The sequence below is a fragment of the Schistocerca americana genome, chromosome 2, assembly GCF_021461395.2.
Source record: "Schistocerca americana isolate TAMUIC-IGC-003095 chromosome 2, iqSchAmer2.1, whole genome shotgun sequence".
NCBI lineage: Eukaryota > Metazoa > Arthropoda > Insecta > Orthoptera > Acrididae > Schistocerca > Schistocerca americana.
Genome location: NC_060120.1, coordinates 962,293,891 through 962,318,373, shown reverse-complemented (window position 1 = coordinate 962,318,373; position 24,483 = coordinate 962,293,891). Strand labels below are relative to the sequence as shown.

At 38.1% G+C, this 24,483-nt stretch overlaps 1 protein-coding gene across 1 annotated transcript in view; it reads left to right on the top strand.

Moving 5' to 3' along the window:
* LOC124596203 (misshapen-like kinase 1) overlaps positions 1 to 24,483 on the top strand; it is a gene marked incomplete in the record, with an annotated part of 335,677 nt that overhangs the window by 299,802 nt on the left and 11,392 nt on the right. Inside the window, 1 exon segment of the mRNA XM_047135251.1 lies at positions 17,652 to 17,840. Within this exon segment, the coding sequence (XP_046991207.1) occupies positions 17,652 to 17,840 (189 nt within the window).

Below are 24,483 nucleotides of genomic sequence, written 5' to 3'. Positions count from 1 at the left end.
CACCCTTGAGCCATCAAATTTCCAAACTGTTGTCTACCAGTTTCAGCAATTTACTATGCCATCTTCAGGCCCCCTGACTAACATGTAGGAGATTCCAGTCTCGTTTCCGGGTCGGAATAGGGCCAGCATTCAAATACTGGTATCTCTAGATTTATGCTTGATGCAGCGGTCATTTCAACCATCATCCGCCAGTGTCGACAGAGTTTAATGATGATGCAGAGGGTTCGTCGTTGCGCATATCACTGCTCGAAATGGGTGGAGCATGCACGTCAACTTTTGCAAGGCTTCCACTATCAGTGTTCACAAAATTCCTTTCTATTGTTACTTAAAAGTTGTAATTGCATTTTCCATCACTAAATAGCCAAACGATTTGCAGAAAAAGTACTTAGTAACTATGGCTAATGCTCCTATAATATACGTATAGCTTCGTCTTACTCCTACCTGTGACGTCACCAGATCTTGATATTTAAGCTCTAATTACATAAAAACAACAGATATTTTGTGAGCACATTGACCGTAAATGCTATATAAATGTTACAATCAATCAGAATAACAGCAATCCAAACCATATTTTTAACATAGGAAAATTATCTCAGCGTATTTCAGGGTGTTTCCTATTCACATTTTCTTGCAAGCGTCGCAACATGTCCTGATAGTACCATTGATTAACAGGTTGTTCCTGTGAGATGAGTTCATGATGATGAACCAATCTTTCAGTGTCAAAGAAAACTATCAGTGTGGCTTTGACATTTGACCTGACCTGATGATCTGTTTTTGGTTTTGGAGAACCTTTCCCGACCCATTGTGAAAACTGAACCTTGGTCTCAACATCATAACCATAGACCCATGTCTTATCACCAGTTACATTCTCATTTGTGTGATCCAAAAGCTCTACACAGATTGCAACATGAAAGTCTTTCTCATCTTGACTGATGAGTCGTGGGAGAAACTTGGTGGCAGCATGATGCATTCCAAGATGCTGTGTCAGTATTTTGTGACATAATCCAACTGAAATGTTACATTCATCTGCATTCTCTTAGACAGTCAGTCTTTGATTTTCATGCACAATTTTGTTGGCGTTCCTGACATGAGCGACATCAGGAGATGTCGAATGGCATCCTGAATGAGGATCGTCTTTAACTTCTGTCCAGCCATGTTTAAACTGAGTGAACCATTTGTAACACCAAGTATGGCTTAAGCAGTCATCACCATAGACATCCTGCATCATTTGGTGTGTTTCTGTAGAGTTTTCCTTGAGTTTCACTCAAAATTCAATGCAGATTTGGTGATCCTCTAACTCTGCCATCTCAGAATTTGCAAACTGTGTGACACAATGTTCTACTCATTGCAGACATACAACACTGAAACTTCCAGCAGCTGCACATTGAACATAGGCGTTGTACAGGGATGCCAGCCACATTTTGCTCCAGCACACCATTGGCGTGAAATTATGAGTATTCCAGAATTGTATTTTATGTGCAGTAGGTAATATTCAAATTCCTCATCACATCGCCTGTCTTGTATGATGGGGATATGATACTGAAATTCCATTCATCAAGGACACTTTCATCCTTCCAAATCTTTATTACAAGCTTGTGGGAATGTTTGACATATTCCTTTCCTGTTCTTTTTACCATTTACACTGGTATTAGACGCATTATTGGGGCCTTATTATTCTTAAAGTTATTTATGGCTGCCTCCACTTCCTCAGCAGTTGGTCCTGGTTCCCCTGTTACTGAATTGTGCGTGTCTACAGAAGGTAAGATTCCTTGGTCCTCAGCTAAAGCCTCATTCAACAATTCACCAATTTTGAGCCCACCTTTCACATGTTGTCTCATCACTACTCAAAATTGACCCATCTCTGTAACTAACACTATTTAGTCCCAGGCTGGAAATCCTTTCATCTGTTCCATTTCTTCCAGTTCTTTTGTTTCATGCTCTTTTGTTTTCTTTTTGGGCAGCCTCATTTATTTTCATCTTGCTATTATATAGTCGTCTGCAGATCGTTGGGTGTGGTTTACCTGTTGCATTCCATTGTCTACACTCTTCATCAAACCAGTCATTGTATATTGCATGATGTATTATTCCTAGACCTTTGTCAGCAGCTTTTGTGAAGATGTCTTCTGAGTTCATCCACATCTCAATTCTCTGTTGGACACATATGCCAAGGTTTCTTTGAGCAGGTTTGAAAATCTTTGAGCAATCTTAACCTCCTTGAGCTGATCAATATGCTACTTATTTTTTCCCCCCATGAGATCCACATATCTTCCCTGCAGTAGATATTTGGATTCTGATTGTTACTATGACAAGGTAATGCTCAGGGTCAATGTGCGCACCCTTATAGTTTCTGACATAATTAAATTGGACTGTTGCCTTGTATCTGTTAGGAGGTGGTCAGTTTGGTTACAAATATTTCCACCTGGAGAATTTCATGTTATTTTAAGTCTCTCTCTGGTTGAAGTTGTTCTAGCCACCACCATATTTCTCGGGGAAGCAGTATGTACAAGTCTGAACCCATTGTCATTTGAATTATCACGTAGACTGTATTTTCCATTACAAGGCTTACATTCTTTTCCTGTTTTAATATTCATATCTCCAAAAATTATCATCTCCTCTAGGGTGTTAGTTGATACTTCACCTACCTCATCATAAAAAGCGCCCTTGTCTTCTTCACTCGTCTCATTGGTTGGAATGTGAGAACATATGAGACAATAGTTGAAAAATTTTGCTCTGGTTTTGAGTTTGCATAATCTGATTCCACCTATTAAGTCCATAATAAGGTGTTTTTTTCCTCTTGTGTACAATAAAACCAGTACCAACCATGATCTTTCTTTCGGCAGCTATAAAATATCATGATCCTTTTTCTCTATGACTCCTTCCCTCAACTATCTCGCCCATTGAGTAGTGGCGATATACAGTCGGTACTGATCCATCTGATCAAGTAATCAGGTAAGGCTGTCTCTCTCTTCATTAGATTTTGTAACATTTGATTTTTACAGTTTGTGTTGTCAGCCCAACATCAACTCCTAGTGATCATGGGAGTACCGGTGTCTTCTATTAGGGTTGACTCTCTTTGCAAGTGACTCATTGGGAACTCACTTAGCCATGTACACCAAGTGAACTGTTGCCAGGGGGAATAGATAGGCATGCATCGGACTTCTTAAAAATGCATGTCCCGTGTTTCGTTATATTGGGATGCAACTAAGAAGGCAATGTCACCAGTAGGCTGTCTGTTTCTGTCCAGTGCTTCATATTCCAGCCTGTGGTAACTGGCAACACTGGTATAAGCTCCACACCAGGCCACTGCTTCTGCTTCTCATGTTTCCTAGAACAATTTACATGTTTGATAAATTATGGTTATCGCTTCATAACATAATACTTGTCATGTTTGCTTTATTCTGCTCACAATGAATACTACAGCATTTGCGTACCCTCGCCATATCCAAACTAACATAAAAATCAGTGTGCTCTGCAGACAGATGTGGCTGATTGGTGCTATTGGCTGGAGTTTCATATGGTACACCACTCTTTGCCATCGCACATTGCCCCAGCATCTGCCTTCTTACATGCACACAACTGTAGTATATGTACACAGTCAGGAAAAACAGCCACAGGACCACATAACAACCCTTCGACCCCCTCGAAATATAGATTTAATGCATCAAAATATTAGACGGTTAAAAAAATAATGTCAGTGATCATCTGATTTGTGCAAATGAACAGCAGTGTACGAAGCATGTAGATGTAGTAAGTATTTCTGAACATCATTTGCTGTTGATGTACTTATCAACCAACATACCATCAAGTGACTGTAGATCAGGTATAGGGAAATGAGTTGTTGCCACATATATCAAGAATTGTTTTAAAAAATGATACACTTAATTTTACAATAATTGGCATTTTGAAGTGTTTGTTTCAAAAGTAGAATTGATGGAAGTTTCATTGTAGTAGTAGTAGTAGTAGTAGTAGTAGTAGTAATGTCACATGCAGGTGTTGGTATGGCAATTTGTAATTGCTCATGAAACAGTTGATGGGTTACCAAACTTCTTAACTTCCAAACAGAATAATACTAAGCTGACGTTTTAACTTTAATTTTTTAGAGCTTACCTTTTCCATAGTTGTACTTCAGTTCTTTCCCTTTCCATGTTATCTGACTTCCCCCCCATACAACATCCAACAAGAGTTATTGGAATCACATCACTGCCATTTATAACAATATTACGAAAAGGAAAGTTGCCACTCAGCATATAGTGGAGATGCTTTGTTGCAGATAGGCACAAAAAAGAGACTGTCACAAGTAGGCTTTCGCCCAGTAAGGCCTTCATCAAAAATAAACAAAAAATAAGCACACACATTGGCTGAAAGCTTATTTGTGATAGTCTTTTTGTTGTGTCTCATCTGCAAGTCAGCGTCTCCACTATACGATGAGTGCCAACTTTCCTTTTCATAATATTATTGTAGTCCACTCTCGATTTTCCATTGTTTGCTATTTATAACATTTTTATTGCCACATCAATATTGCCAGGTCATAGTGTAATTTCTATCATGATTAATTAATAGGATGATACAAAAATCTGCTTTAGTTGCCAGTAATTTATTATTTATTGCACAACTGATTTCAAAACCTAAACTTTATCTTCGGGTGCCATCAAGTAATTGTTGTTGTTGTTGTTGTTGTTGTTGTTGTTGTCTTCAGTCCAGAGACTGGTTTGATGCAGCTCTCCATGCTACTCTATCCTGCGCAAGCTTCTTCATCTTCCAGTACCTACTGCAACCTACATCCTTGTGAAGCCGCTTAGTGTATTCATCTCTTGGTCTCCCTCTACGATTTTTACCCTCCGCATTGCCCTCCAATACTAAAGTGGTGATCCCTTGATGCCTCAGAATATGTCCTACCAACCAATCCCTTCTTCTAGTCAAGTTGTGCCACAAATTTCTCTTCTCCCCAATTCTGTTCAGTACCACCTCATTAGTTATGTGATCTACCCATCTAATCTTCAGCATTCTTCTGTAGCACCACATTTCGAAAGCTTCTATTCTCTTCTTGTCCAAACTATTTATTGTCCACGTTTCACTTCCATACGTGGCCACACTCCATACAAATAGTTTCAGGAAAGACTTCCTCACACTTAAATCTATACTCGATGTTAACAAATTTCTCTTCTTCAGAAACGTTTTCCTTGCCATTGCCAGTCTACATTTTATATCCTCTCTACTTTGACCATCATCAGTTATTTTGTTTCCCAAATAGCAAAACTCATTTACTACTTTAAGCGTCTCATTTCCTGACCTAATACCCTCAGCATCACCCGACTTAATTCGACTACATTCCATTATCCTCGATTTGCTTTTGTTGTTGATCATCTTATATCCTCCTTTCAAGACACTGTCCATTCTGTTCAGCTGCCTTCCAGGTCCTTTGCTTTCTCTGACAGAATTACAATGTCATTGGCAAACCTCAGAGTTTTTATTTCTTCTCCCTGGATTTTGATTCCTACTTCGAATTTTTCTTTTGTTTCCTTTACTGCTTGCTCAATAAACAGATTGAATAACATCGGGTTTAGGCTACAACCCTGTCTCACTCCCTTTCCACCACTGCTTCCCTTTCATGCCCCTCAACTCTTATAACTGCCATCTGATTTTTGTAGAAATTGTAAATAGCCTTTCGCTCCCTGTATTTTGCCCCTGCCACCTTCAGAATTTGAAAGAGAGTATTCCAGTCCACATTGTCAAAAGCTTTCTCTCAGTCTACAAATGCTAGAAATATAGATTTGCCTTTCCTTAATCTATTTTCTAAGATAAGTCATAGAGTCAGTACTACCTCACGTGTTCCAACATTTCTACGGAATCCAAACTGATCTTCCCCGAGGTTGGCTTCTAACAGGTTTTCCATTCTTCTGCAAAGAATTCCTGTTAGTATTTTGCAGCTGTGGCTTATTAAACTGATAGTTCGGTAATTTTCACATCTGTCAACATCTGCTTTCTTTGGGGTCGGAATTATTATATTCTTCTTGAAGTCTGAGGGTATTTCGCCTGTCTCATACATCTTGCTCACCAGATGGTAAAATTTTGTCAGGGCTGACTTTCCCAAGGCTATCAGTAGTTCTAATGGAATGTTGTCTACTCCCAGGGCCTTGTTTCGACTTAGGTCTTTCAGTGCTTTGTCAAACTCTTCGCACAGTATCATATCTCCCATTTCATCTCCATCAACATCCTCTTCCATTTCCATAATATTGTCCTCAAGTACATCACCCTTGTTCAGACCCTTTATATACTCCTTCCATCTTTCTGCTTTCTCTTCTTTGATTAGAACTGGGTTTCCATCTGAGCTCTTGATATTCATACAGGTGGTTCTCTTCTTCTCCAAAGGTGTCTTTAAATTTCCCTGTAAGCAGTATCTATCTTACCCCTAGTGAGATATGTCTCTACATCCGTACATTTGTCCTCAAGCCATCCCTGCTTAGCCATTTTGCACTTCCTGTCGATCTCATTTTTGAGATGTTTGTATTCCTTTTTGCCTGCTTCATTTACTGCATTTTTATATTTTCTTCTTTCATCAATTAAATTCAATATTTCTTCTGTTACCCAAGGATTTCTACTAGCCCTTGTCTTTTTACGTACTTGATCCTCTGCTGCCTTCACTACTTCATCCCTCAAAGTTACCCATTCTTCTTCTACTGTATTTCTTTCCCCCATTCCCGTCAGTCATTCCCCAATGCTCTCCCTGAAACACTCTACAACCTCTGGTTCTGTCAGTTTATCCAGATCTCATCTCCTTAAATTCCCACCTTTTTCCAGTTTCTTCAGTTTTAATCTACAGTTCATAACCAATAGATTGTGGTCAGAGTCCACATCTGCACCTAGAAATGTCTTACAGTTTAAAACCTGGTTCATAAATCTCTGTCTTACCATTATATATAATCTATGTGAAACCTTTGAGTATCTCCAGGTCTCTTCCATGTGTACAACCTTCTATTATGATTCTTGAACCAAGTGTTAGCTATGATTAAGCTATGCTCTGTGCAAAATTCTACCAGGAAGCTTTCTCTTTCATTTCTTGCCCCCATTCCATATTCACCTACTACATTTTCTTCTCTTCCTTTTCCTACTATCAAATTCCAGTCACCCATTACTATTAAATTTTCGTCTCCCTTCACTATCTGAATAATTTCTTTTATCTCATCATACATTTCATCAATCTCTTCGTCATCTGTGGAGCTAGTTGGCATACAAACTTGTACTACTGTGGTAGGCATGGGCTTCGTGTCTATCTTGGCCACAATAATGTGTTCACTGTGCTGTTTGTAGTAGCTTACCAGCACTCCTACTTTTTAATTCATTATTAATGTGGTCAGTATGGTGTTCACAGTAGCTTACCCGCACTCCTATATTTTTATTTATTATTAAACCTACTCCTGCATTACGTCTATTTGATTTTGTATTTGTAACCCTGTATTCACCTGACCAGAAGTCTTGTTCCTCCTGCCACCGAACTTCACTAATTCCCCCTATATCTAACTTTAACCTATCCATTTCCCTTTTTAAATTTTCAAACCTACCTGCCCAATTAAGGGATCTGACATTCCATGCTCCGATCCGTAGAACGCCGGTTTTCTTTCTCCTCATAACGGTGTCCTCCTGAGTATTCCTCGCCCGGAGATCCGAATGGGAGACTATTTTACCTCCAGAATATTTTACCCAAGAGGGTGCCATTATCATTTAACCATACAGTAAAGCTACATGCCCTCGGCAAAAATTACGGCTGTAGTTTCCCCTTGCTTTCAGCTGTTCACAGTACCAGCACGGAAAGGCTGCTTTGCTTAGTGTTACAAGGCTAGATCAGTCAATCATCCAGACTGTTTCCCCTGCAACTACTGAAAAGGCTGCTGCCCCTCTTCAGGAACCACATGTTTGTCTGGCCTCTCAACAGATACATCTCCGTTGTGTTTGCACCTATGGTACGGCTATCTGTATCGCTGAGGCACGCAAGCTTCCCCACCAACGGCAAGGTCCATGGTTCATGGGGGGAGGATCGAGTAACTATGGGAACTGAAATGTTGGGCCACTCAGCCGTGGAGGGTCACATCCAGCAAGTGCAGCACCCGTGTCGACAACACGACATGGAATTGATCTCATGACTTACTGGCCCAACCTCCACCCATTTATGTTTCCATAATTATTTTGTGGCACCTGAAAATCAAGCTTCATGCTTTGAAACTGGTTGTGCAATGAATAAGACATTACTGGCAGCTGAAGCAGAATTTTTTATTCTAGTGATATGTTCCTCAGTTATGGATGTTCCCTGATCAAGTATTTTGTACCTGTCGTGATGGCGAATTGCTGACCAAGGTACATGATATAAATAAAAATAATTGGCAAACTACAAGGATAATAAATGGAAGAGTAATTCAGGGATTCATGAATTATTTATGAAATCCATAGTGGAAATGTGTACACAATACACTTAAGTGTTAATGAAAAATTAAATGTGTTGTGTAACCTGGTCATAAGCTTCTTTAATTTCTTAGGGAAACAGTTTTCAGTTTGTGTAGGTATATTAAATGCTTCTAAGCCCTTGATTTCTAATGAATCGGAGTATCATGTAAAACAAAGGGAAGACTTTGCAAAGAACCTAGGGACATAAATGATGACATCAATAAATCACATAAACTGTGCGCTGAAATTCTAGGTCAGTTCATCATAGCATCAAAATGTAATATGTTAAAGAAAAATGTGCTCCTTCACCAACATGACAACTATTTGGAATATTGTAAAAAATTAGGAAAACGTAGATGCTTCTTTGAAGGTGGATAATGAACTGTTCGAAGATATAACCAAAGTTACTGACATTTTCAAGAACTTTTTTCTGTTAATAGCAGATTATTTAGGTCTAAACATCTTATTAACAGATACCTTATATTTTTCAAGAAAAGTATTCCAAAATGAATATGATAAGTTCTCATAAAAATGTTTAAATGTTTGTGATGATATCTGTAGTAGAGTAATTAAATGTAGTTCATCAGAACTTTGTTATACGTTAAGTTATTTATCAAATGAATCTTTTCACATTGGTATTGCAAAATTTAAAAGGTTATGGAGTAGTAAACACAGAAAGTTTATAGTTTTATAACTTGTGTTTGAAATACAGAAAGCAGAATGTATCAGACTCATGTTTATCAATTAACAATAGACACATGGTACCGGAAACAATCAACTATGGCGTGTCACATGGTTCTGTTTTTGATGCTCTCTTATTTCTCATATACATAAATGATTTTCCACTTGCTTTGCAAAAGATGATACTAGATAAGGAATAACATGTAAAACGAGTCCCCTTACTGAAAAGGCAGCTAATGAAATATTTGAAAATGTTAGCATGTGGTTCAAGGCAAATTGAGTGTCATAATTTTGCTAAAACTCAGTACATACGATTCTGTAATTCTGCACACTCCACAAGCTTTAAAAATAGCGAACTCAAACAATGAAATACAATAATTACAATGTAAATGTGTTAATTTTTTGGGCCTACAGACAGATCACAATGTTACTCCTTAATCGGAAAATCCATTGCCTAGAATTCATGAGGTGCATTACTTCAGCTATGTGTGCAGTATGCGGTTTACTGGTATGAGGCTGGTATGATAAGTCAGGTAAAAAAGCAAGAAAAAATGTTTGTTTTGGAAACAACTCACCTTACTTCTCAACATATTCTCCTTTGAGGGATATGCACTTTGTCCAGCAATTCTCCAGATTTTTCATCCCATGGGAAAAATAGGTTCTGTCAAATTTTTCAAAATACACATTGACTGCAACTACCACTTCCTCATTTGATGATAATTTTTTCCCATCAAGCCAAAGTTTCAAGTTAAGGAACAGAAAATTACTTGGGGCTAAGTCTGGTGAATGGGGTGATGAGGAACTAATTTAAAGCCCGACTGTTGCACTTAGCCATTGTTATTGCTTATGTGTGGAATGCTGCATTATACTGGTGAATGAGCACATTTTTGTGCACCAACCTTGGTCTCTTTGCAGCCAACACAAGTTTCAAATGATCCACAGCAGTGAAGCATGTTAGGATCCAGTTATGGTTTGGCTTTTATCAAAGTAATGTATGAGGATTATTCCTTTGGTGGTGGTGCGGGGGGGGAGGGGGGGGGGGGGGGGGGAGAGCGGACAGTGGCCAGTGGCCATCACGTTACCAACTGACAAAATGGTCTTTGCCTCTTCAGTGCACTTTCACCAGCCTTTGCCTCTTCAGTGCACTTTCACCAGCCTTTGCCCATTGTTTTGACTTCCAATTTGACTCCGTTGTGCAACGATGGATCCAGGCTTCAGCAACTGTCACAAATTAACAAAAAAGTCTTGCAGATTGCGATTAAACATTGTGCTGAAATGTTTCGCCAGATGCGCTTTTGGTGGACTCTGGGCAGTCGTGGCAGCCATCTCTCACATGGTTTCATAGCCATTTCTAAGTGCAGGGTATTACCGTATTTACTCGAATCTAAGCCGCACTTTTTTTACGGTTTTTGCTATCCAGAAAACCGCCTGCTGCTTAGAATCGAGTGCAAAGTAAGCGGAAGTTCTGAAAAATGTTGGTAGGTGCCGCCACTACTAACTTCTGCCATCGAATATATGTAGCGCTACACAGGCATGCTTTGCAGGCACAAAGATAAATACTAGCGCCAAAACCTCTGCTTCAGTAAATAAATTTAAAAAAAAGGTGGAAGACGAGCTTTTTTTCTCCACCCAGAGTTTCGACTACTGCATTTTCATACATTATCCAACGAAGTAAATACAAATTCCGTACTGTTCATCTTCGAATGCAGAAGCATTTCAATGTACTACGAAAATCCGACTGGCAAGACTATTTGGGATGTTTGTGAATATGGCCAACTCAACGTTCTTAATTTTTTCGTACTGTGAGAAGAGATGGTTGCTGATAGGAACTTTTATGAATTGTAAATCACATGCAGTATTCTCTTCACCATAAGAATAATACGAATATAAACATTTTGCCATGTAATCTTTCGTGTTTGCTGCTATCTCATTTAAATCCTGTCTGCCAAATAAACTACGAAACTAGAGTGAGACAACAACAAATGCGGAAGAATATACTTATCATGTCATGTTTATATCCGTATATTCGTATTATTCTTATGTTGAATAGTGATACAGTCAGAAACGAAGCATGGCAACTGACTAGATTTTTAAATCTAAGATGACACTCAATTTCTGTGCAGAATGTAATGTACTAAAGAGGCGTCTGCAAAGATTTTCAAACGGAGAAAATTTTTCACTAAACTCTCGTTCAGAACATCTTCTGTCATAAGCAGTCTATTATTTGGTTCTCGTTGATCATTATCAAAGAAAGCAGTGTAAGTAACAACAAATAGCAGTCTCTTGCCATTGTTTCGCTTATGAGACAATTCCTCCCTTTTTTTTTTTTTCCTTGTTCAGCCGCGGTAGCGCGCACAAAAGCAAGCCATGCCGCGAGCGGCGACAGGTTCTAAACACACATTATCAGAATACGACAAACAATGCATGACACAATACAATAATGCATTTTCAGTTTAGAGTCACGTAAACACCTATAACAAAGATAACGGCACTTATCTGATCAAAGAAAAATAAGCAATCAATTCAAACCAGATGAACCACGTGTAAAAGGAAGGGTACCTGTATAAATACGGACGGAGCACCTGACGCATAGCAATGGCTACCTGGTAAAGCTTAACTGCTAAGCTTAACGACTCGAACCAAACTACTGTAGCTGTATCGTCATTCATTTGACCTAAATTATGTCTCATATTACAATGGACCAACTTTGTTTTGATTCGAAGATGCAGCCTAAAACTTTTCTCTCCCCTTGAATTTGGAGTCTCAAATTTCAGGTGCGGCTTAGATTCGGGAAAATTTTTTTTCCTTGATTTTAAGTCTCATTTTTCACGTGCGCCTTATATTCGAGAGCGGCTTAGATTCGAGTAAATACGGTATGCTTTCTCTCAGTTGAGATACCAACAGCAGTCTCTCAGATTTTTATTCTACTGTCTTGTGCTATCATTTCGTGAATTTTGTCAATGGTTTCCTTTGTGGTGATCTCAGTTGGACAGCTGGGGCATGATTTGTCTTGTCCAGCCACATTTAAATTCATTAATCCAAAAATAAATGATCTTCAATGATGGTGCTGTGTCTGTGTGAACTTCATCCAATTCTGTTTTGATTCATGTAGCAGTTTAAACGCCCAAATGAAAATGTTTGATAACAGCACAAAACTCAAGTTTTCTCCATTTTCAATTCCAGTTACCACGCTGATGAATTCAGACTGCAGATACTGTACATTGTTGAAATTCCTTACATGATCCTCAGGCTTACCAACCATGAGGGCACAACAAAAATATTCCATACTTTCATGGAAATTTACCATACTTATCAAACCTTCTTTGTATAGGCAATTTATAAATGAAGAGACAAGTTTATCATCATATTTCTATTCACTTAAGAGTTACAGAATCCTTTTTTGTGCGAACTCAAGTGCTTTAAGAATAAAAATCTTGTACAGTTGAAGACATTGGCAGTATATGACTACTGAAAATGTCTTCTTACTGAGCGTTATCTGAAAATAAGTGTTCCGAGTGTGAGATGCAAGTTAAACAATGGGTTGCCAGCCTGTGAGTGTTTATCATACAGTCATTGTTTCCATTAAAGCGATAAAAAATTTATAATACTGTGTAAAACAACATTTTCGAGAACAAATGAAAAACCTTATTGCTCACATCCTGTAATGTAATTTTATGTGAAGTTGAGGACACTAGAGTAGTATACTATAGTACAGCACTGTACATGTACTACAGTACATACAGAATTTCTGTGTGTGTGTGTGTGTGTGTGTGTGTGTGTGTGTGTGTGTTTTTGTCTAATTTTTTCTTCGAAACTCGTTATGTATGTACAAATTTACAAGTTCTACAGTGTTGATTTGATTTACTGCTATCAGCAAATCGTGTAAATATATCAATAATGGTAGTTTTTTCATTCCAGGCAAGTGAGGTATTGAGTTTGTGTGTCAACCTGTGTTGCTTTATTAGATTCAATATCTAGTGTGAAGTTCTTATTGTGGCGCTATCATTCTTTTTGCTATCAGTTTGTCTGATAATTCTTCGACTACATTTTCTTTATTGTCATTGTCTATCCAGTCCAAAACTTCACTTCGCAGCAAATTTATTATTTCATTTTCAGCAACATCTAACAGTTTCACAACAGCATTATTTTCTATTGGAGTAGTAGAGTCTGTTCCTCTTGATAGGCTTTTGGCCAAAGTTTATGCCAAGACTTCTGAAGAGTAGCAGCCTTAACTGTATTCCACACCAAAACAGTTGTCTAGTAACAGTACAACCCTGCTCTGTTACAGGAAACTAATTTATTTATTTATTTTAATTCTCTCTCACAGACGATACAGAATTATGGAAAACCAGTTCTTAAACAATTCTGAAGTCATCTATGCTTTGAAATGAGCTCCATAAATTACAGGAAAATTTAAAACACCTTTAAAAGCTCTTGCAGGGTGTATACGAGCTGGGAAATCCGGGAAAAACCTGGGAATTTTTTCATTCGGGAGAAAACCGAGAAAAACCCGGAAATTTTTTCGGAATTCCGGAAATTTTTTCGGAATTTCGGAAATTTTTCATTATTTTAGCTTTCAGTTAAGTTTTTGTAATTTTGACTGGTAAGAAATGGTTCTCTAGCAAAGAATGTTACTGTATCCTGCTACTGGAGAATGATACTGCAGCAATAAAATATAAACAAGAGGGGAAAAAAATAAAACTTTAGTGGCAAAGGAAATGTGCTATTTACAGCAACAAAACACCGTGCTTGCACAAGCGTCTGCAAACAGCAAAAATATGTCAAAGGCCTTAGGGCGAAGATTAATACTTCGTAACAATAAACTAGCTGTATGGGCATTAGCAGCAAGCAGCTAGATGCTAACGAGAAAAATTTTTCTCGCATGCCCTAGCTGCCAGATTGGCACGCGCAGAATTGTCTGAGTTGTAGTGGGGAGGGGGTTAGTCTCTACCTGACTCCTGTTTGCGTTAAGTGATTTCGCTGTTTCCTTTTCGTTTACAGCTCCCACGTCAAATGAAAACAAAACAGATTTCTGCGGCCAGGAGTTGTCAAGTGAATTATAATACATTCACATAATTACAGAGTGCTAAATATATTATTAGTTTCAGTTTTCTGATTATATTTTATTTCCAAGTTATTAGCAGTCAAGCATGAATCGCCTTGCAGAAGAATGAAGTTATTTTTGTCAGTTTGCTAAAGAAATTTGACTTCATTAATCTTTCCGCTGAGGCAATCAGTTTATTTGAAACAAAGTGTTTAGTTCCACAGTATTGGCTAGTTCCAACTGTTCGCTGAATTTCAAGTCACATTTTCATCTTCTGCCATGTATCACATTATGCCATAATAAAGAACCAAATATGAGATAGTACAGTACTGGTACTCTAAGAAAATTTACATCCCAAAAACCACACTGAAAATCTTAATACCAGATAAGACCTACTTCATTGCGAATCTGGAAAAACCAATGTGCACTTTACGTCAAGTTATGCATTTTAGTATGATTTACTAAATTCCGATGCTTTTGGAGTATCATCTGATGTCCTGTTTCCTTTATGGCATAATGTAAGCTCTCGTAGTGCTTTATACATACAAACATGAGGGCTTCCTACACCACTGCAGCTGTGCACGCCCAATAATTCTAGTTTTCTGGCACTCTCTAGAAACTGCTAAATCGAACTTGGGATAATATTGCGAACGGTAATTCGAAAAACATTGCTTTCAAAGTAAATTTTGTTTTATGCAGGATGAATCATGTTACATGTGAGAAAGTGGGACGAATTTCTTAAATCCCAGAGCATTTAAAAGTGAACACTTTGAGGACCAGCCACTTACAAGAATTTTGAGCCAAGAAGACCAGACATTTATGTCATTTTTTTAAAGTTACTGACATATTTCTGTGAGGTATCTTAAAGTATAACACATCCAAATAAAGATCAATATTACATGTGAAAGGTTAGCTTCTCTTGTAGCTTATTAATCTTCGAGACCAATATTATATGTGAAAGCTTAGCTTTTTTTGTAGCTATACTTTGTATATTAATCTAATCCATTAACTTTTCCTCTTTGTGTGTTTGTACTACGTATCAGTGATCTTATTATTGGCTGACTCCAGAAACTAATGTGCTGTGTTTAAGGGCAATTCGAGTTTATACTTTCGTAACATGAAAATATGCAGCATATATGTTGCTGCACATCAAAGATCTTTCCAAAATTCTCTCCTTTTTTTTCATCGAAAGTCTTTCTAAAACTTCTCTTCCTTTTTTTCCCCAGGAAGTTCTATGGCAGTATAAAACGTTAACCATTCAAAGGATTGATAAGTTTTACAGCTACAAAGGAAAAATTTACTGAAAACCTTCTGTCACTTAGCATGGAAAAAGTGTATTTTCGCCTGGGAAAAAGTATATTTTTTAAACAGGAAAAATCCGGGAATTTTTTTTCCTTGTCCATGTAAACACCCTGTCTTGGCTTCTTGTACTTGCAAATAACATAAGCAGTCTACTTGTCATCACCTGAGACATTTGAATGTGACAAAACTTATAACCTGTCCTTGTTTCTTTTAAAAAGCCTTTGCACACTTTTCATCTTTAGATGCCATAGTTGAACCACGCGAACAATACCAAAGTAGTCCCGTTTCATAGGCATTGTAGATTTGACTAGCAGTTAAGTAATACTGTTTAATCAAATTTCACAAAGTTTCTTTGTATTCTTCAGCTGCATTTTGGTCCTCCATTCGTAACTTCCCAGCTATGTCGGCTTTCTATATTCCATAATGAGTTTTGAATTGGCAAAGCCAACTGTAAGAAAATACATACTCAAATTCTGACAACCCCGAGTCATCACAGAACTGTTCATGTTTTTCGGTAATCATAGACCCAGTGACAAGTTTTCCTTCAGGCCTTTTGGTACAGAACCACTTGTATAAAATTTCATCCAACTGATCTAAATTAGCCTTTTTAATGTTTATTGTGATTCAGTGTCTCTTTACTGCAACTGTCTGTAAGGCAAACTTTTCTCAACTTTCTCAATCCAATTAATGACGCAAGGTCTTTTATTGTAAGCATAACATGTTTACATTTCACTTCCACTTTATTTTGATAGATACTTGATTGAAAAAACATTTCCGTAATACACATCACTACTGTAATTGCAACATAGAACATCACTAATCATGAGTAAACTTTAAAACACCATTTTTAAACAGTGTATATAATTGGTGCATGAAAAAAGCTGTCTGACAAATAACTGACTACATGACTTGAAATTCTTGACCACGGCCAAGTATGATTGAATTCCACTGAACGCCTGTGAAACATTGAATATATGAAACGGTGCTGGATTATTAAACGTACCGGACTGTCAGATGTCAGATTAATGAGCTTTTACTGTAGTAACAATTCTATTTGATGCTCTACAGTATCCTTCAAAAAAATTTGGTATTTTTTTGACAGTTGATTCACAATCTCTACAAAGACTTTTGGAGGCTAACTTTAGTACAGAAAGGTGCCTGATACATGGGCACATATGCATGGGAAGGGATAGAGAAAATGGAGAAAGAGAGGACACTGCAGAAAGGAGGGTGTGAGTGCAGAGTGAGGGAACTGGGAGTCATAGGGACAGAGGTTGAGGTGGGTATGGGACAGTGGCTGGTGGAATTTGAGACCAGGAGGATTACAGGATTAAAGGGTGTGTTAAAAGAACAATTCCCATCTGTCTAATTTAGAGAAGTTGGTGTTAAGGGTTGTTACATAGTCCACTAAGGAATTTCTGTTAGCATAGTTTTCATTGAAGTTCATAAATGTGATGCAGTAAGCTCTCAGGGATGCCCTTTGTTAGACATGTATTTAGTGCTGATTTCTGAATAATTACTTTCCAGATATTTCAGTTATATGAAGTGAAGGTTACTGATTGTCTGATTAGTGCAGTGCGAAGGATGTGTGTGACTCAGAATAGTTCCAGAGGAAGCCAGCAGTTGAGTCTGTTTGAATTAGTAAAGAAGTCTACAGTCACAGCTGAGACAGATATGAAGCACACCACCATGATACATTTATAGGGGCTTACACCAACCCTTTTATATACCAGTGGAACCAATATTTGGAAGTATCAAGAGTTATTGAGGACTGTGCATTATTTCTGTATTAAACTTTTTTTAGCCACGCACAAAACTCATTCACTCATTTTCAGTAACACACAAGTACTTGCTAAGCATTACTTACATTCAAGCCATGGTTTTGTGTTTCTTTGTGTAGCAAGCAACAAGAACAGTGTTGCCTGTTTCATTTCATGACATGGTTCTAGAATCCATTGTGTTTCATATTGTTCTTACTCACACCTGTCAAGTTAAAAACCAGAGAAATTAAAAGACACTGAAGTTAAAGTTTTTAATGTAGCTTATTTTCTTATGCCTGCACAAAATTTGATTGCTTGAAAAAAATTAATTAGCAGTAATTTCATACTCCTTTTTAGCAGGCACAGACACTTGCATGTACATCATCTGTATAATTTGTTTGTTTATTTCCAATGTTCTAAATTTTCAGGTGTCCAAGAACATTGTGTTGCAGTGGGGAGAGATGCCTACATCTGTTGCATATATAGGAACTGGCCAAATAATGGGCTGGGGAAATAAAGCAATAGAAATTAGAAGTGTTGAAACTGGTCACCTGGATGGTGTCTTTATGCATAAAAAGGCTCAGAGGTTGAAGTTCCTCTGTGAAAGGAATGACAAGGTAAGAAGTTTACCTGCGATTTTAACCATTAGATAAGGTAAACAAAGAACATTGACACACACACACATACACACACACACACACACACACACACACACACACACACACACACTGAATTAGAGCTATCTACTTTGCAGAATTTATCAAGGAAAGTAATAAATTTTTGAAAAGTCAATGTAATTGGAGAGATAAAAGTCTACCCACCAAGCGGTGGCAGCAGAACACACATATAAATGTATATAAATTTGCAAACTTTCCAACCCCGTTACTCCTTCTGGCAGAAGGTTTGAAGGGAAAGGAAGAGGGGTGAAGGAAAGGATGGGTGAGGTTTAAAAAATGGTGAGAGTTCCAAAAAGTTGCCCATAACCTGGGGTCAGGGAACCCTTACTGGATGGGATGAGACGGAAAGACTGGTTCTGAAGTCTTTCCTCTTCATCTCACCTGGTCAGTCTCCTCCGACCTGGGGTCCTGGGCAAATTTTCCAAACTCTCCCCATTTCTTAAACCTCCTTCACCCCTATTCCTTACCCAGCAACCTTTCTGCAGGACAAGGAGCCACGGGCCCAGAATGCTTGTACATTTCTGCATTTTTATATGTGTTTTCTGCTTCTGCATGTTGGTGAGTAGATTTTTTATTACCTGTCCAACTACATTGCAGAATGTTTGTCCTGATCTCAGTAGGGATATATCATAAACTCGCAGGAATCCACAAAACTGTTGGGACCATCCTGATCCATAATCACTCAACCACAATTCAAGGAGAATGGTCAGAGCTGGCTCTGTGGCATGTACCGTATTTACTCGAATCCAAGCCGCACTTTTTTTCCAGTTTTTGTAATCCAAAAAACTGCCTGCAGCTTAGAATCGAGTGCAAAGTAAACGGAAGTTCTGAAAAATGTTGGTAGGTGCCGCCACAAGTAACTTCTGCCGTCGAATATATGCAACGCTACACAGGCATGCTTTGCAGGCACAAAGATAAATACTGACGCCAAAACCTCTGCGTCAGTAAATAAATTAAAATAAAAGGTAGAAGAATGTAAACATTATGCCATATATTCTTTCGTGTTTGCTGCTGTCTCATTTAAATCCTGCATGCCTAATAATCTACAAAACTAGAGTGAGACAATAGCAAACGCGGAAGAATATACATATCATGTCATGTTTATATTCGTATTATTCTTATGTTGAATAGTGATACAGTCTGAAACGAAGCATGGCAACTGACTAGATTTTTAAATCTAAGATGACACTCAATTTCTGTGCAGAATGTAATGTAATGTACTAGAGAGGTGTCCGCAAAGATTTTCAAACAGAGAAAATTTTTCACTAAACTCTCGTTCAGAACATCTTCTGTCATAAGCAGTCTATTATTTGGTTCTTGTTGATCATTATCAAAGAAAGCAGTGTAAGTAACAACAAATAGCAGTCTCTTGCCATTGTTTCGCTTATGAGACAATTCCTCCCTTTTTTTTATTGTTCAGCCGCGGTAGCGCGCTCAAAAGCAAGCCATGCCGCGAGCGGCGACAGGTCGTAAACACACATTATCAGAATACGACAAACAATGCATGACACAATACAATAATGCATTTTCAGTTTAGAGTGACGTAAACACGTATAACAAAGATAACGGCACTTATCAGATCAAAGCAAAATAAGCAATCGATTCAAACCAGACAAAGCACATATAAATACGTACGGAACGCCTGACACATAGCAATGGCTACTTGGTAAATCTTAACTGTTAAGCTTACGACTCGAACCAAACTACTGTAGCTGTATCTTAGTCCATTCGACCTAAATTGTGTCTCATGTTACAATGGACCAACTTTGTTTCGATTTGGAGGTGCGGTCCAAAACTTTTCTCTCTCCTTGAATTTTGAGTCTCGAATTTCAGGTGTGGCTTAGATTCGGGAAAATTTTTTTTCCTTGATTTCCAGTCTCATTTTTCAGGTGCGGCTTAGATTCGAGTGCGGCTTAGATTCGAATAAATACGGTACATTTCATTAAGTGGAATCAGAGATTTGTTCAACAGGACTGAAAAAATGCCACAGGCAGTCAGTGTCAAATCCATAAAGTGTTCCTCAAATTATTCTGGGGCATTTTGAAAGTGACTGGATGAGGCATTGCCTGAGGTAAGATTGAAGGACACATGTGAAATGCATTAGGTGGAAAAATGTATATCCATATGATTGAGCAATCGGTTCCTTATCATTCACTGAGAGATGATTTCAGACATAACAAGCCCAATTTGATCATATGCAAACATCCCTTGTGCGAGAAAACTTCTACCTTCTGCCTAAAGGTGTTAAATTGGCAAAGGGACACATTGCCTCATGTCATTCTGGATGTGCTCATAACCTGCTATTGGGAGTCCCACCTTGTCCTCTGACTCATCAGTGCAGGAAAGATCTTTCAATCCTCTGGGAATCCCATGATGGTGGTGTGCAGATGTATTATGAACCAGTTATGTGCAAAGTTAAAATAAAAGCTAGATGGGTGATTTCTGAACTTGTTAGTATGTGTTGTTGTTGTTGTTGTTGTGGTGGTCTTCAGTCCTGAGACTGGTTTGATGCAGCTCTCCATGCTACTCTATCCTGTGCAAGCTTCTTCATCTCCCAGTAACTACTGCAGCCTATATCCTTCTGAATCTGCTTAGTGTATTCATCTCTTGGTCTCCCTCTACGATTTTTACCCTCCACACTGCCCTCCAATACTAAATTGGTGATCCCTCCATGTCTCAGAACATGTCCTACCAACCGATCCCTTCTTCTAGTCAAGTTGTGCTACAAGCTTCTCTTCTCCCCAATTCTATTCAATACCTCCTCATTAGTTATGTGGTCTACCCATCTAATCTTCAGCATTCTTCTGTAGCACCACATTTCGAAAGCTTCTATTCTCTTCTTGTCTGAACTATTTATCGTCCACGTTTCACTTCCATACATGGCTACACTCCATACAAATACTTACAGAAACAACTTCCTGACACTTAAATCTATACTCGATGTTAACAAATTTCTCTTCTTCAGAAACGCTTTCCTTGCCATTGCCAGTCTACTTTTTATATCCTCTCTACTTCGACCATCATCAGTTATTTTGCTCCCCAAATAGCAAAACTCCTTTACTATTTTAAGTGCCTCATTTCCGAATCTAATTCCCTCAGCATCACCCGACTTAATTCGACTACATTCCATTATCCTAGTTTTGCTTTTGTTGATGTTCATCTTATATCCACCTTTCAAGACACTGTCCATTCCGTTCAACTGCTCTTCCAAGTCCTTTGCTGTCTCTGACAGAATTACAATGTCATCAGCGAACCTCTTTTATTCCTTCTCCATGGATTTTAATTCCTACTCCGAACTTTTCTTTTGTTTCCTTTATTGCTTGCTTAATATACAGATTGAATAACATCGGGGATAGGCTACAACCCTGTCTCACTCCCTTCCTAACCTCTGCTTCCCTTTCATACCCCTCGACTCTTATAACTGCCATCTGGTTTCTGTACAAATTGTAAATAGCCTTTCGCTCCCTGAATTTTACCCCTGCCACCTTTAGAATTTGAAAGAGAGTGTTCCAGTCAACATTGTCAAAAGCTTTCTCTAAGTCTACAAATGCTAGAAACGTATGTTTGCCTTTCCTTAATCTTTCTTCTAAGATACGTCGTAGGGTCAGTATTACCTCATGTGTTCCAACATTTCTACGGAATCCAAACTGATCTTCCCCGAGGTCGGCTTCTATCAGTTTTTCCATTCGTCTGTAAAGAATTCACGTTAGTATTTTGCAGCTGTGACTTATTAAACTGATAGTTCGGTAATTTTCACATCTGTCAACACCAGCTTTCTTTGGGATTGGAATTATTATATTCTTCTTGAAGTCTGAGGGTATTTCGCCTGTCTCATACATCTTGCTCACCAGATGGTAGAGTTTTGTCAGGACTGGCTCTCCCAAGGCCGTCAGTAGTTCTAATGGAATGTTGTCTACTCCAGGGGCCTTGTTTCGACTTAGGTCTTTCAGTGCTCTGTCAAACTCTTCACGCAGTATCATATCTCCCATTTCATCTTCATCTACATCCTCTTCCATTTCCATAATATTGTCGTCAAGTATAGTCCCTCTATATGCTCCTTCCACCTTTTTGCTTTCCCTTCTTTGCTTAGAACTGGGTTTCCATCAAAGCTCTTGATATTCATACAAGTGGTTCTCCTTTCTCCAAAGGTCTCTTTAATTTTCCTATACGCAGTATCTATCTTACCCCTAGTGAGATAAGCCTCTACATCCTTACATTTGTCCTCTAGCCATCCCTGCTTAGCCATTTTGCACTCCCTGTCGATCTCATTTTTGAGACGTTTGTATTCCTTTTTGCCTGCTTCATTTACTGCATTTTTATATTTTCTCCTTTCATCAATTAAATTCAATATCTCTTCTGTTACCCAAGGGTTTCTACTAGCCCTCGTCTTTTTACCTATTTGATCCTCTCCTGCTTTCACTATTTCATCCCTCAAAGTTACCCATTCTTCTTCTACTGTATTTCTTTCCCCCATTCCTGTCAGTTGTTCCCTTATGCTCTCCCTGAAACTCTGTACAACCTCTGGTTCTTTCAGTTTATCCAGGTCCCACCTCCTTAAATGCCCACCTTTTTGCAATTTCTTCAGTTTTAATCTATAGTTCATAACCAATAGATTGTGGTCAGAGTCCACATCTGCCCCTTGAAATGTCTTACAATTTAAAACCTGGTTCCTAAATCTCTGTCTTACCATTATATAATCTATCTGATACCTTTTAGTATCTCCAGTGTTCTTCCATGTATACAACCTTCTTTCATGATTCTTAAACCAAGTGTTAGCTATGATTAAGTTATGCTCTGTGCAAAATTCTACCAGACGGCTTCCTGTTTCATTTCTTAGCCCCAATCCATATTCACCTACTATGTTTCCTTCTCTTCCTTTTCCTACGCTTGAATTCCAGTCACCCATGACTATTAAATTTTCGTCTCCCTTCACTATTTGAATAATTTCTTTTATCTCCTCATACATTTCATCGATTTCTTTAGTTTTAAAATTTCTAATTATATACGATAAAGTTGTAGAGAAATGATAAAATTTTAGTTTATTTATGGTGCACTGGGGATGTTTTCTGATTAGTGGAAAACAAATTGGGCCAATGGCTTCTGTACCCCACCTGTATGTGGATAGTAATAGATCTGAGTAAAGCCATGGTGGGTGCAATCTAGTACAGAGATGAATTTTTTGGGGGATGTAGCATAATTGTAGCTCTTTCAGATGAATTTTTCCTAGTAGTGGCACATTTTCTGAACTTGATCATACAGCAGCCATCATTGTAATGTTCATGGGAACATATTTTACTATCCCAAAATTCAGAATATTTTCTTTTGGAACTAGTAATGAACCAGAATCCACTTTCATTGAGCATTACTGTTTTATTTCCACAATACTAAGGTAATGTTTGTTGTCACATATAATGCGCAACTCTTTTGTCACTCTTGAATGATGCCATTAAACTGTGCCAAGCTTTGTTGAGGTCAGTGGACCCAATACCAGTAGATAAGTGAAGTGTTGTAATGATCTTTGGTCTAGAAACTGGTTTGATGCAGCTCTCTATGCTAATATAGCTTCTCCAACGCTGCGCAACCTATGCCAGCTACATCCATATGAATCTGCTTACAGTTGTCTTCCTCTACAGTTTTACGTTTCACACTTCCCTCCATTATGAAATTGACAATTCTTTGCTGTCTCAGGATGTGTCCTCTTAATTGATACCTTCTTTTACTAAAGTTGTTACACAATTTTTTTCCTGAATTCAATTCACCACCTCCTCACTAGTTATCTGATCTGATCTTCAGCAGTCCCAGTAGTGCCACACTTCAGAAGCTTCTATTCTCTTTGTGTCTGAACTGTTTTGTGGTCCACTTTCACTTCTGTATAATACTAAAATCTAGACTTCCAACTTCAGAAAAGACCTCATAACATTTAAATTAATATTTGATGTTAACAGATGTTTCTACACTTTTGTAGTTAATGTCAGATTGTATTTTGTATCCCGTCTGTCAAATAATAAAACTTGTTCCTTCAGCCATGCGTGATTTAATTCGACTACAGTCCATTACCCGTATTTTACTTACGCTGATATTAATGTTAACAACTTCTTATGAATCAATTCCATTCAACTTCTCTTCCAAGTCCTTTACCATTGCTGACAGAATTAGTGTGTCTTCTGCAAACTCCAGCTTTTGTTTCTTTTCTTTGAACTTTAATTCCCTCCACAACTTTCTTCTTGGTTTCCAATATCCTTCAGCTCTTTTAATGACAAGCTGGTTTATGTAAAGTTGTAGGTAACCATTCATTTGCAGTATTTTACCTATGCTTGAAGAGTGAATTGCACTCAACACTGCAAAACATTTCTGTAAATCTGCATTGCTGTAAACATAAGTTTGCCTTGCTTCCACCTATCTCCAAGCTAAGTCATAGGGTTGCTGTTGCCTCGTGTTATTACATTTCCAAACTTTCATCTCCAGGTCTGATTTCACCAGTGTTGCCATTGTTCTGTAAATAGTTTGTTAGTATTGTGCAACCATGACCAATTAAACTGATAGTTCATTAATATTCACACCTGCTTTCTTTGGAATTGGAATT